The sequence below is a fragment of the Polypterus senegalus genome, chromosome 6 (genome assembly GCF_016835505.1).
Source record: "Polypterus senegalus isolate Bchr_013 chromosome 6, ASM1683550v1, whole genome shotgun sequence".
Taxonomy (NCBI): domain Eukaryota; kingdom Metazoa; phylum Chordata; class Cladistia; order Polypteriformes; family Polypteridae; genus Polypterus; species Polypterus senegalus.
In genome coordinates, this window is record NC_053159.1 from 189,199,341 (window position 1) to 189,213,717 (window position 14,377).

The 14,377-nt window shown below is 37.1% G+C and overlaps 1 protein-coding gene across 1 annotated transcript; it reads left to right on the forward strand.

Annotated features, from left to right (window-relative positions):
• The first annotated feature begins 1,790 nt into the window (after positions 1-1,790).
• Positions 1,791-8,279, forward strand: neurod1 (neuronal differentiation 1). The gene is made up of 3 exons (XM_039757748.1): positions 1,791-1,945; positions 3,332-4,390; positions 7,081-8,279. The coding sequence occupies exon 2, from the start codon at positions 3,341-3,343 to the stop codon at positions 4,379-4,381; it is 1,041 nt and encodes a 346-aa protein (XP_039613682.1). The 5' UTR covers positions 1,791-1,945; positions 3,332-3,340; the 3' UTR covers positions 4,382-4,390; positions 7,081-8,279.
• Positions 8,280-14,377: the final 6,098 nt, after the last annotated feature.

Below are 14,377 nucleotides of genomic sequence, written 5' to 3' on the forward strand. Positions count from 1 at the left end.
TGCAGTTATAGCGAAGATTAACGGCGCTTAGGATTTTGGGATTTAAGGACCAAAAAGATTTCAACGCGCGGTGTGACCCGCCAGTCTGAGCAGAAGTCGGCAACGCAGCTCCTTAAAACGACGGCGCTTATTTTGGACGATTTTGATTTGCGGGATGGGCGGCCGTCTGTCTGACTTCCTAATGGACTTAGGCGAGTAAACCGCCTGGCCTAAATCTTCTTTAACGAGAAGGAAAAATAAAACTGAGGATCGCAAGGATTCACTCTTTGTTTCTCTATAAATAAATAAATACACACACACACACACACATACAAAATACTCACATGTATATACAGATAAATACGCGTGATTAGAACTTCTCAAAATTCTTTTCGGCTATGAATCACTGCATGTAAAGAGGAATAAAACAGCGGAATTCTCCACAATGCACTTGCTTTACATTCATTTGAAACAGCATCAGTCCCAAGCCAAGTTGGTTAAGACCGTATGGAGATAAAAGATACAGAACATACAACAAGAAGAACGGCAAAAGCACAAGCAATTATTATTATTATTATTATTATTATTAATAATAATAATAAAATAATAATAATAATTATATTGAAACCAACAATATTTTAGATTCACACCTAATTAAAGAACATTTCACATGCGTGTAGAAAATATTTTAATCTATCTATCTATCTATCTATCTATCTATCTATCTATCTATCTATCTATCTATCTATCTATCTATCTATCTCTCTATTATATAGTGCCTTTCCTATCTATCTATCTATCTATCTATCTATCTATCTATCTATCTATCTATCTATCTATCTATCGTGCCTTTAACTTCTATCTATCATTTATATAGCGCCTTTCCTATCTACTGTTTATGTTATATACTACCCTCCTTAGCTATCTATCTCTCTACCTGTTTTATAGTGTCTACGTATATATCTATTATACTTATATTGTCTTCTTTAGCCATTTATTTATTTGTTTGTTTGTTATATTGTGGATTCCATGTCTGTTTATTTTTTTATATATTATATACTGCTCTTCTTTTTTCCTATCTATCTATCTATCTATCTATCTATCTATCTATCTATCTATCTATCTATCTATCTATCTATCTATCTATCTATCCGAGATAAAATATGAATATCAATTATAACATAATATAAATTAAAATAATGTATTATCTATATATCTGTCTATCTAAGATACGAATGTCTATTATAATATAATATGAATTAGAAATGACGGACCTCTTCAAAACGGCCCAACACTTTAATTGCAGATGCAATGCTCTTGTGCCGGTGTGCAGCTTGATTTTTTCCACTCCATGTATAAATCTCGTTATTTATTTATTTATTTATTTATTTATTTATAATAACAATTTATTCCTGAAAGCTCTTTTCAGTGACTTCGAGTTAAACCTGGAAAAGGGATAACTATAGGGCTAAGACGACAGTTCAGGAGTATACAGTGAGTATGCGGCATTTAAACAAAGATCACATATGATTGTATAATTTAATTTGATTGATGAATTCATATTTAGGAAGTCACTTCCAGGTGCAGAAAGGGTTAATTTATCCTGCGGGTACAAACAGGTCCACGGAGTCTCTAACTGGCGACAGATGGCCACTTTCTTTTGGCCACAAAGGGATGGAACGGAGAGCTCTGCTGCATACAAATGGACGCGGTCACGTGACGGTGGGGGCCGTTTGCCTGACGTGGGTGACCATATGGCGCGTGCCAGTAAAAAAGAGGGCGGAGCCAGTCTGCCAGCCTCTAGTTGCAAGGTTATGAGCCGCGGCTCCGGATAGACCATGCTCATCTCTCAGCATCAGCAGCGCCGCTATATAACCTGAGCATCCACCACACAGGCATCCAGAAAATAGCGTGTCACCTCGCAAGAAGGGTTATGAGAGCACACTAACGAGAGATACGGCAAAAGGTAACTGATCTGCTTCATGAACTTGACGGGCAAACAATAATTGTGCATTTGCGTCGTGAATCATTCCGTAAAATTGGTTCATGTTGAATTCTAAAATCGTAACCGCATAGGTGTATCTTGTTGTTTTAAATAATAATAAAAAAAAAAATAAATTAAAAAGCCTATCTGGTAAAAGGCAGGAGTATACGAGGCCGAACTCAAATCAATATTCTTCTGCTTTCTGAATGTACCACACTATACATTATTAATTGGCGTGGAAGTAGAATTTAGCGAAAAGCGGCGTGAAAGATAGGACCATATGCTACCTGTTACAGCATCAGGAAACAGGAGACCAGGCGAACAATTAGTAATGAATTGAATTGTTGCATCGAATTTGCTCACACCCAGAGGAATTTCAGCCCAACAGTTCCCGGTTTTGTAAAAGGCGAGGAATGCCATCCACGTTGGCTGGGCTCTCTTTTTTAGCCTTAAGAGTGAGTTTGGCTGGGAAACCGTCCTTTATCGAATAACACGAACGGTTTATTCTTTAACAAGCCGCCTTAGATATTAAACGAATGTTTACAAGGAGAAGAAGAAAATAATCATCTGAACCGCTGAGATTTAATTATACGTATAGAATTTCATAATATCGTACCTTCTGTCTCCGTAACGCTATATAACAAAATTGCCTGGGCTTATTTTACTGACGTCTTTAATGTTTTATTTTTACTGCGAATTGGGCATTTTATTTAAATAATTGTGTTTAATACAATAACACATTATTATATCAAAATAATCGATTAATGTACTTTTTTCCTTGAATCTGAATTCGTTGCTGCAACTTTGTTTTTTCTTTAAAACCACGTAAAGCTCATAAATCGGGATTGATTTGTTTTATTTTTTGCAGGTTATACTTAGAGCTGGCATTTTGGTTTGTATGTTTGTTATGCAAATCACTTAATTTGGAAGTCGTTGAGTGAAAATGTAAACGTTCAACGTGTGTGTTGTGCTTTTAAGATGTGTTTAATTTACACGTGTTAATAAAACAATGGTACTGTAAACGCACATTCGAGTAATAAATTGCATTAAAATGGATCCGATTTTTATGTTATTACTTATTTGGCTGGCGCCTTTATCCGTACGTTCGTTTTGTTCTTCCAATTGCAGCACAGGTATGCAGGTGAAGTGACTTGCTCAGGGTCACACGGTGTCAGATCTGAACCCACAACCTCAGGGCTTAAGGTCCAAAGCCTTAAACCGCTACGTCGCAATGCTACTTTTTTTTTTTTACAAATTAATTCTATTTATTACTGTATAGTGCCCTTCACTGACGCCGTGACGAGTTCTCAGGTGAAACGCAGGTACAAACAGATCGTCATACATCGATTGTGTTTTTCATTGCTGCAGGTTTCGACAATGACAAAATCCTACACAGACAACAGCATCATGCCGGAGTCCCAAAGTACCTCCAACTGGACCGACGAATGCCTGAGCTCTCAAGACGAACACGACATGGAAAAGAAAAATGACGAGGACCCCATGGCTAAAGACGACGAGGACGAGGATGACGAGCTTAGCAGACTGGAGGACGACGAGGAAGAAGACGAGGAAGAGGAGGATGAAGATGACCAGAAACCTAAGCGACGAGGGCCCAAGAAAAAGAAAATGACCAAAGCCAGGCAACAGCGTTTTAAACTTCGGCGCATGAAAGCCAACGCGCGAGAAAGGAACCGCATGCACGGACTCAACGACGCCCTGGACAGCCTGCGCAAAGTTGTCCCGTGTTATTCCAAGACGCAAAAGCTCTCCAAGATCGAGACCTTGAGGCTGGCGAAGAATTACATCTGGGCGCTTTCGGAAATCCTGAGGTCAGGCAAAAGCCCCGACTTGATGTCTTTCGTGCAAGCCCTCTGCAAAGGCTTGTCGCAGCCCACGACAAATCTGGTGGCCGGGTGCCTTCAGCTGAACCCCAGAACTTTCCTTCCGGAGCAGAGCCAGGAAATGCCCTCACATATGCAAACGGCCAGTGCTTCCTTCCCGGTCCATCCGTTCACCTACCAGTCTCCCGGTCTTCCCAGTCCTCCGTACGGTACCATGGACAGCTCCCACATCTTTCACGTGAAGCCGCACTCGTACGGGAGCGCGCTCGAGCCTTTCTTCGAGAACGCGCTCAATGACTGCACGAGTCCTTCCTTTGACGGACCTTTGAGTCCACCTCTGAGCGTCAACGGGAACTTCTCCTTCAAGCACGAACCGGCGTCGGAGTTCGAGAAAAATTATGCCTTCACCATGCACTATCCGGCAGCCGGACTGGCGGGGGCACAGGGTCACGCTTCCCTTTACGCGAGCTCTGCCCCTCGGTGCGAAATCCCCATGGACAGCATCATGTCGTACGACGGACATTCCCATCACGAGCGAGTCATGAGTGCCCAGCTCAATGCTATTTTTCACGATTAACGGGGAAAGGATAAAAAACAAAAACAGAAATAGCACGTTGAAGAACCCAATCAGACGTACTCAGTGACTGTCTTTTCTACGCGTCCTCAAATTGAGTACCATCGCTACAAAAGTGCAAATATACGTTTATTTTGAAGTATGTACTTAATGTTGTTACTGCCTTGAGGAGAATCGGGGGTCCCCAGTCCCATTCCCCTTATGTATTATATGTACTCTATATAGCGCTTCTATATCTAAGCCACGGTCTAACGGAAAAAGAAGAACGGTGGCACTATCTGATCCATTTAACAAAACCGCAAGCAATAATTAGGAATCTATGCAATTTTTAAACAAATATGGGCCAATTAAAATATATATAAAAAAATATATATATATATTTTTCAACCAGCATTTTACTACTTATCTTTCCCATGCTGAATTATTTTGTTGTGATTTTGTACAGAATTTTTAATGAACTTTTATAAGGTCGATTTCCTTTTTAACCCATGCAGCTCCATCAATATTTTATAATAAAAAGAAGTAAAAAAAAAAAGAAAAGTAGAATTATGTCTAATTTATATGAAAAGAAAAAAAAAATTAAATAATCTAACCAGCAGACAAGTGCTTAGAAATCTATTCTGTTGCCTTAGCACTTCTTTACTGTAAAATCATGCAAGCTTGCACAATTCTATTTTATTCTCCCACAAATTTATGTTGGTCTTTGGTGAAAGGAGGAAATTAAAACTTGTATCCGAATAATAATAATAATAATAATAATAATAATAATAGTAAACCCTGTCCAAGGACTATTCATGCCTTGCACCCTATTCTTGCTGGGATAGGCTCCAGCTTCCTGGTGATCTTGCTCTGGATAAGCGGACTTAGAAATTTGATGAATGGATGGATGGATGAATGGATAATAATAATACTAATACTACTACTACTAACAATAATCATCATCATCCTCACCCTCATCATCTTATTATTATTATTATTATTATTATTATTATTATTCCTGTCCAGGAACGGCTCCTGCCTTTCGCCCTTTGCTTGCTAGGTTAGGATCCAGCCTGCCCACAATTCTGCCCAAGATAAAGCGGGTTTAGAAAATTAATGGATGGATAATATAATATAATATACTAATAACAATAGCCATAATGATAATATCTGATGCACCCTCTTCAGGAATTGTTCCTGCCTTGGTCTATATGCTTGCTGGGATAGACTCCAGCTTCCCCGCGACCCAGCTCAGGATAAAGTGGGTTCAGAAAGTGAATGGATGGATAATATTAATATGGGTCTGAGAATGTTATGCTCAGTTAATAATGCCATGAAACACTGCAGACTGATAGGAGATAATAATAAAAATAATGCCCTACAGCCTCAAACTGGACTGAAAGGGTTTTTATTAATAATGGTTAATAAATAATAATAAAACTAAATTGCACCTTCACTCTTAAAAATGCTGGTTCTAAAATGGCACTTGACTGGGCTGTGTGGTTCCATTGCTCGATTTCATTCTGGGAAAGGTGATCAGCGAATTAAGTTGGTTCTTTGGACTTTGAAAAATGACTAAAATCTTTTAGTGTAGTAGGCAGGATACTGGCAGATTTTGAAAACCTGAACTTATCCTATGTTATCGTATTGAGTAAGAGTTCCTTTAAAAATCCTAAACCCATTGGTATTTCACAATTCTCTAGTGTCTGTTCAAGGTTACTTATGGAACCCATTACAGAATTAAAGGAGGGGTTCTTTCTAGACCCTTCTCACGGACCCCTCTTTCCCGCTTTGTAGAGCCACTTTGGCTCTATATTCTTAAGAGTGTTGTGTTGGTGCATGTAATCAATGGCGCTATAAATAAAGGATTGCTTGATTGGTTATAATCACACATATATCTGAAAGGCATATGGAGACCGTAATTGCACAAAAGGTTCTGATAAAACTAAAAAGCCAACATCTTTGTGACGGCAAACGCTGCTTGACTATCATATATTTTTGCACTGTTTCTTTTCTTTCTTTTTTTGTTTTTCATTTTTTTTTTCTATGTTAAACATACGTTTGCTTTTTCGGCTGCCACTCACCCTGATGTAGAAAGCAGCTTGCCCCTCGAATAATTAACTGCATGATTCTGCGCTGGAAAGAATCGGTGGCTTAATGTATAAAAACACGGAGCCGGCAGTTTTACGCTATTACGTTATTGCAAATTTTCCTCTAGTTGTTAGGTAGTACGCTAGTCAAAAGAGAGAAAGAGAAATGAAAAATCTAAGAAGAAAAACACCAACGCTCACGCAAACGACTCCATAAATAGATCAATAGTTAATGCATGTATAATGCAGTTCAGAAAAAATACATTTAAAAAAGTGCTGTTTGAAGTGTATCTTGCTGGTTCAACTTGAATCAATTTGTACTGTACTTCTGTTTGTAATCCTGTATATTATGATGTATTGCCACAACGCATTTTGGGATTTCTAATAAACATCTCTGGACCATTTTTAAAAAAATAGTATTGGACATTTGGTAAAATGTTGCATTTCTCTTTAAATGTGATTTTCTTAGTGTTATGTAATTCCTATGGGATTATTGTTTATTTTGATAGCTCATAAAAGGTGCAAAAATTTTATTATTTGTAGAATAAAAGTAATTATCTCGATGTCTGTGTTTAAAAGTGTGTGCATTTCGGGGTTTTGCTCAATGCTATTTTTCACGATTAACGGGGAAAGGATAAAAAACAAAAACAGAAATAGCACGTTGAAGAACCCAATCAGACGTACTCAGTGACTGTCTTTTCTACGCGTCCTCAAATTGAGTACCATCGCTACAAAAGTGCAAATATACGTTTATTTTGAAGTATGTACTTAATGTTGTTACTGCCTTGAGGAGAATCGGGGGTCCCCAGTCCCATTCCCCTTATGTATTATATGTACTCTATATAGCGCTTCTATATCTAAGCCACGGTCTAACGGAAAAAGAAGAACGGTGGCACTATCTGATCCATTTAACAAAACCGCAAGCAATAATTAGGAATCTATGCAATTTTTAAACAAATATGGGCCAATTAAAATATATATAAAAAATATATATATATTTTTCAACCAGCATTTTACTACTTATCTTTCCCATGCTGAATTATTTTGTTGTGATTTTGTACAGAATTTTTAATGAACTTTTATAAGGTCGATTTCCTTTTTTAACCCATGCAGCTCCATCAATATTTTATAATAAAAAGAAGTAAAAAAAAAAAGAAAAGTAGAATTATGTCTAATTTATATGAAAAGAAAAAAAAAATTAAATAATCTAACCAGCAGACAAGTGCTTAGAAATCTATTCTGTTGCCTTAGCACTTCTTTACTGTAAAATCATGCAAGCTTGCACAATTCTATTTTATTCTCCCACAAATTTATGTTGGTCTTTGGTGAAAGGAGGAAATTAAAAACTTGTATCCGAATAATAATAATAATAATAATAATAATAATAATAGTAAACCCTGTCCAAGGACTATTCATGCCTTGCACCCTATTCTTGCTGGGATAGGCTCCAGCTTCCTGGTGATCTTGCTCTGGATAAGCGGACTTAGAAATTTGATGAATGGATGGATGGATGAATGGATAATAATAATACTAATACTACTACTACTAACAATAATCATCATCATCCTCACCCTCATCATCTTATTATTATTATTATTATTATTATTATTATTCCTGTCCAGGAACGGCTCCTGCCTTTCGCCCTTTGCTTGCTAGGTTAGGATCCAGCCTGCCCACAATTCTGCCCAAGATAAAGCGGGTTTAGAAAATTAATGGATGGATAATATAATATAATATACTAATAACAATAGCCATAATGATAATATCTGATGCACCCTCTTCAGGAATTGTTCCTGCCTTGGTCTATATGCTTGCTGGGATAGACTCCAGCTTCCCCACCCAGCTCAGGATAAAGTGGGTTCAGAAAGTGAATGGATGGATAATATTAATATGGGTCTGAGAATGTTATGCTCAGTTAATAATGCCATGAAACACTGCAGACTGATAGGAGATAATAATAAAAATAATGCCCTACAGCCTCAAACTGGACTGAAAGGGTTTTTATTAATAATGGTTAATAAATAATAATAAAACTAAATTGCACCTTCACTCTTAAAAATGCTGGTTCTAAAATGGCACTTGACTGGGCTGTGTGGTTCCATTGCTCGATTTCATTCTGGGAAAGGTGATCAGCGAATTAAGTTGGTTCTTTGGACTTTGAAAAATGACTAAAATCTTTTAGTGTAGTAGGCAGGATACTGGCAGATTTTGAAAACCTGAACTTATCCTATGTTATCGTATTGAGTAAGAGTTCCTTTAAAAATCCTAAACCCATTGGTATTTCACAATTCTCTAGTGTCTGTTCAAGGTTACTTATGGAACCCATTACAGAATTAAAGGAGGGGTTCTTTCTAGACCCTTCTCACGGACCCCTCTTTCCCGCTTTGTAGAGCCACTTTGGCTCTATATTCTTAAGAGTGTTGTGTTGGTGCATGTAATCAATGGCGCTATAAATAAAGGATTGCTTGATTGGTTATAATCACACATATATCTGAAAGGCATATGGAGACCGTAATTGCACAAAAGGTTCTGATAAAACTAAAAAGCCAACATCTTTGTGACGGCAAACGCTGCTTGACTATCATATATTTTTGCACTGTTTCTTTTCTTTCTTTTTTTGTTTTTCATTTTTTTTTTCTATGTTAAACATACGTTTGCTTTTTCGGCTGCCACTCACCCTGATGTAGAAAGCAGCTTGCCCCTCGAATAATTAACTGCATGATTCTGCGCTGGAAAGAATCGGTGGCTTAATGTATAAAAACACGGAGCCGGCAGTTTTACGCTATTACGTTATTGCAAATTTTCCTCTAGTTGTTAGGTAGTACGCTAGTCAAAAGAGAGAAAGAGAAATGAAAAATCTAAGAAGAAAAACACCAACGCTCACGCAAACGACTCCATAAATAGATCAATAGTTAATGCATGTATAATGCAGTTCAGAAAAAATACATTTAAAAAAGTGCTGTTTGAAGTGTATCTTGCTGGTTCAACTTGAATCAATTTGTACTGTACTTCTGTTTGTAATCCTGTATATTATGATGTATTGCCACAACGCATTTTGGGATTTCTAATAAACATCTCTGGACCATTTTTAAAAAAATAGTATTGGACATTTGGTAAAATGTTGCATTTCTCTTTAAATGTGATTTTCTTAGTGTTATGTAATTCCTATGGGATTATTGTTTATTTTGATAGCTCATAAAAGGTGCAAAAATTTTATTATTTGTAGAATAAAAGTAATTATCTCGATGTCTGTGTTTAAAAGTGTGTGCATTTCGGGGTTTTGCTCAGGGCGAAGCAGTCATCTTTGGTCATGAAGTTAAAGCTGATAATTGTTATAGGAAGCAACTTTGGCTGCACAGAAACCGTTTAATTTGCGTCTAATAGAACAATAAATAAATAAATAAATACATTTCTTTTGGATCATCTTGAAAGCTAACACATGAAAATCTGAAAATAGTCTCTCTACAGGCCAGGTCGTTGTTTGAAGCACTATATTGAAAAGTGAAGTTAGAGAGAAAACGGGGACGGGAAGCATTTTTTAATTTTAAAATTCCAGAATCATATATATATATATATATATATATATATATATATATATATATATATATATATATATATATATATATATATATATATATACACTATCTCAACTAATCACAACTTTCTGTTTTCCCTTGGACGCCTGGCACTGATTGGGCACACCAGTCCTCGGCGGCAGCGCCTCTCGCTTTCTTTGTTTTGATCTCAGCTGACTGAGAATCTGCAGACAATCTGAGACGCCGAAGATCCGCCGGCCGCAGGTTCACATCGAACAAGTACAGCGGCTGGTGGATTCGCTCGTAATCCTGACATGGCAGGGGCACGAGAACGGGGGGTATTGTCGATTAATGACACGAATACAAAAGAGTGATTTTTTCTTCTGCCGCTTATATCAGCCCGGTCTTGTCCTGATTGTTTTATGTTTAATCCCTTCAGTGAAGAGCCAAGAGGAGGCTCAGATTCTTTCACGAACCAGCATTGGGATTAATCGAGACAAAATAGGTCAGAAGAACCAAATCTGCCTTTGTAAGCGCCGACTTTTTTATTATTATTATTATTATTATCGTTGTAGAATTACGATCGTTGTAGAATGGAGCTACACTCCATTTTGCCGAAAAAAAAACTCGCTAAACAACAGGAAGATTTCTTCAGTAAGTCAACGGACCAACTCACGTGCCACCATCTTTTTATTCAAACCAACTCGGTCACAGATGTTCCTTCTGCAGGGGAGGTTTTAATTTATGAAAATGATATTGTTTATGCATGAATGCACTCCGCATAACACAATGCTTTAATCTGATGGGAAAAAATACCACAGAACCAGTGCCAATGTCAGGAACATATTCTGCAGATTGTCTCGCTTTAATGTTTAATGACTATTTAAGAAAGCTTTTTCTCTCCCTTGGGCTCGCACCCACCGCGAGAAAAAGAGAAACCCCACCTGCCACCCAATCAGTTGTGTTTTTTTTTCATAGATTAAGGAGGGCTAAATAAATTTGGATCTCTTTCTCAAAAATCCTGATCTGATCATCAACACACCACCTAAATATTAATAGATAGATAGATAGATAGATAGATAGATAGATAGATAGATAGATAGATAGATAGATAGATAGATAGATAAGGCAAACAAGGCACTGTGAAATAACGTTAGATTTTAAAACAAATATATAATATGGGGAGAGATAGATAAATAGATAGGAAAAGAACAGGCAGAGGGAAAGGAAAGACTAATAAAATCCACTATAAAACAGATAGACAGATAAATGTGTATGATGAATAGATTATAAAAATATATATACAATAGACAGGAAAGGAACTACATGATAGACCTGTTTTCATTTATATTTTGTCATATTTCATTCTGTTTTATCTTTTTAATATTTTGTGTTGTCCTTGGATGTTGCACCAATGCCAGCAAGACAAATTCACTATATACTACTACTACTAATAATAATAATAAGAGATAGCAGGTAGATAGATAGATAGATAGATAGATAGATAGATAGATAGATAGATAGATAGATAGATATGAAAGGCACTAAATAATAATAATAGTAATAATAATAATAATAATAATAATAGATAGATAGATATGTAAGGCACTAAATATATAATGACAGATAGATAGATAGATAGATAGATAGATAGATAGATAGATATGAAAGGCACTATATAATGATAGATAGATAGATAGATAGATAGATAGATAGATATGAAAGGCACTAAATAATAATAATAGTAATAATAATAATAATAATAATAAATAATAGATAGATAGATAGATAGATAGATAGATAGATATGAAAGGCACTATATAATGACAGATAGATAGATAGATAGATAGATAGATAGATAGATAGATATTATTCTGTACTTTATTTATCCTTTTTAGTAAAAGTTCAATAACTAATCAGACTTTTCTCATATTTTTTCTGGCCTGCAGTTTAATTGGCCGTCGATTCCGCACTTTTTAAAATTATTTTTAATCGTTTTTCTCTCTTTCAGCCCGGCTTTCCGTTGAGTGTTCTCGGCGCTCCTCCATTTCAAGCCGGCGTTATTTTTAGGAGTCGGCACCTTCGATCATTTACAGGATACGTGCCAGCACGGCAGATAATGAGATGCCATTTCGGCGACACTTTCGTCTGTGCAGAAGCTTTCATTCTTAAGTCAGTCGCGTTTTTCTCGAGTTGTGACGCACACTCCGTAGACCCTTCGACGCCGGTAACCCAAATATGACGGCGATTATTATTTTATTGCTCTTGTAAGAATGTCAGAAACTCCACTTCAGCTTCAACTCAGTAATGTAACGAGCTCTGCTATCTCGTGAATATGCCGACTATTTTAAAATGTTGCACCCTTGTACTTTCAAGATTCGCGGATGTGAATTCGGATGGATGTTTGTAAATCTTTATGGTTGCCTCTGTTTTTGCATCAATAAGACCTAAAACGTGATCAGATGTTTACGTGGGCCCTGAATGAAGATGTTCCTAACAAACAAATGACATAAAAACATCACACTTGTTCATTTACCTATTAAGGAATGTTATCCAATGCTACATCTTTTTGTGTGAAAAACTACTGTGACAAGAAAAAGTATGTGAACTCTTTGGAAGTGACCGCATTTAAGAATAAAGTTGTTTTAAAATTTGTTCTGATCTTCAAGTAAGTTAAAATAATGAAAAAAGAAAAAAAAAAAGTCTGGTTTAACTGGTAATCTTCAAATTGAAGAAACACGATGTGCACCCCTCGGCTTTAACAGAAGCTAACCGGAGTCAGGAGTTAACAGTTCAACCAATGAATCGAGACGGGAGGTGTGGCTTAGAGACACTTTGACCAATAAATAGACTGAGACATTTTCAGATTGCTATTCAAAAGAAGACTCTGTTAAAGTGAATTTGGCCTCGCTAAAAGTAGATCTGTGAAGTTCTGCGCTTAGGAATTATCAAATTGTATCAACCCGTTAAGGGTTACAAAGCCATTTCAAACAGCAACAACAACATTTATTTCTATAGCACATTTTCATACAAATAGTATCACTCAAAGTGCTTTACATGATGAAGAAAATAGAATAAACGACAAAGTAAGGATTAGAATAAGACAACACTCATTAACATCGAATAAGAGTAAGGTCCGATGGCCAGGGAGGACAGAAAAAACAAAAAAAAAACTGCAAACGGCGGGAGAGAAAAAATAAAATCTGCAGGCCACGGGACCACCCAGTCCCCTCTGGGCATTCTACCTAACATAAATGAAACAGTCCTCTTTGTATTTAGGGTTCTCTCGGAAGGACTTGATGATGGTGGTCGTGTAGACTTCTGTAATCCATCAATGTAAGGACATCAAGGTGCTTTGATTAGGTGGTGGTGGTGGTGCGGGTCGCCACCACAGAAAACCAGGAAAAGAAACAGAAGAGAGCATAGGGGTTAGTACGGATTTTAAAGCCACCATGAATAGTAATGATAACAAATTGAATATGCAGAGCATCAGGATTAAATTAAAGTGAAGTTATGAGAAGGCCATGTTAAAGTAGTGAGTTTTTAGCAGTTTATTAAAGAGCTCCACCGTATCAGCCTGGTGAATTCCGATTGGCAGGCTGTTCCAGATTTGAGGTGCATAACAGCAGAAGGCCGCCCGCCCGCCTCATCAGTTCTTTTAAGTTTAGCTCTTGGAATTCTAAGCAGACACTCATTTGAGGATCTGAGGTTACAATTTAGTATATACAGTGGTGTGAAAAACTATTTGCCCCCTTCCTGATTTCTTATTCTTTTGCATGTTTGTCACACAAAATGTTTCTGATCATCAAACACATTTAACCATTAGTCAAATATAACACAAGTAAACACAAAATGCAGTTTTAAATGATGGTTTTATTATTTAGGAGAAAAAATCCAAACCTACATGGCCCTGTGTGAAAAAGTAATTGCCCCCTTGTTCAAAAATCACCTAACTGTGGTGTATCACACCTGAGTTCAATTACCTGATTACTGCCACACCTGTTTCAATCAAGAAATCCCTTCAATAGGAGCTGCCTGACACAGAGAAGTAGACCAAAAGCACCTCAAAAGCTAGACATCATGCCAAGATCCAAAGAAATTCAGGAACAAATGAGAACAGAAGTCATTGAGATCTATCAGTCTGGTAAAGGTTATAAAGCCATTTCTAAAGCTTTGGGACTCCAGCGAACCACAGTGAGAGCCATTATCCACAAATGGCAAAAACATGGAACAGTGGTGAACCTTCCCAGGAGTGGCCGGCCGACCAAAATTACCCCAAGAGCGCAGAGGCGACTCATCCGAGAGGTCACAAAAGACCCCAGGACAACGTCTAAAGAACTGCAGGCCTCACTTGCCTCAATTAAGGTCAGTGTTCACGACTCCACCATAAGAAA

Coding starts and splice junctions, on each gene's coding strand:
- neurod1 (XM_039757748.1), top strand. CDS start 3,341: ATGACAAAATCCTACACAGACAACAGCATCATGCCGGAGTCCCAAAGT.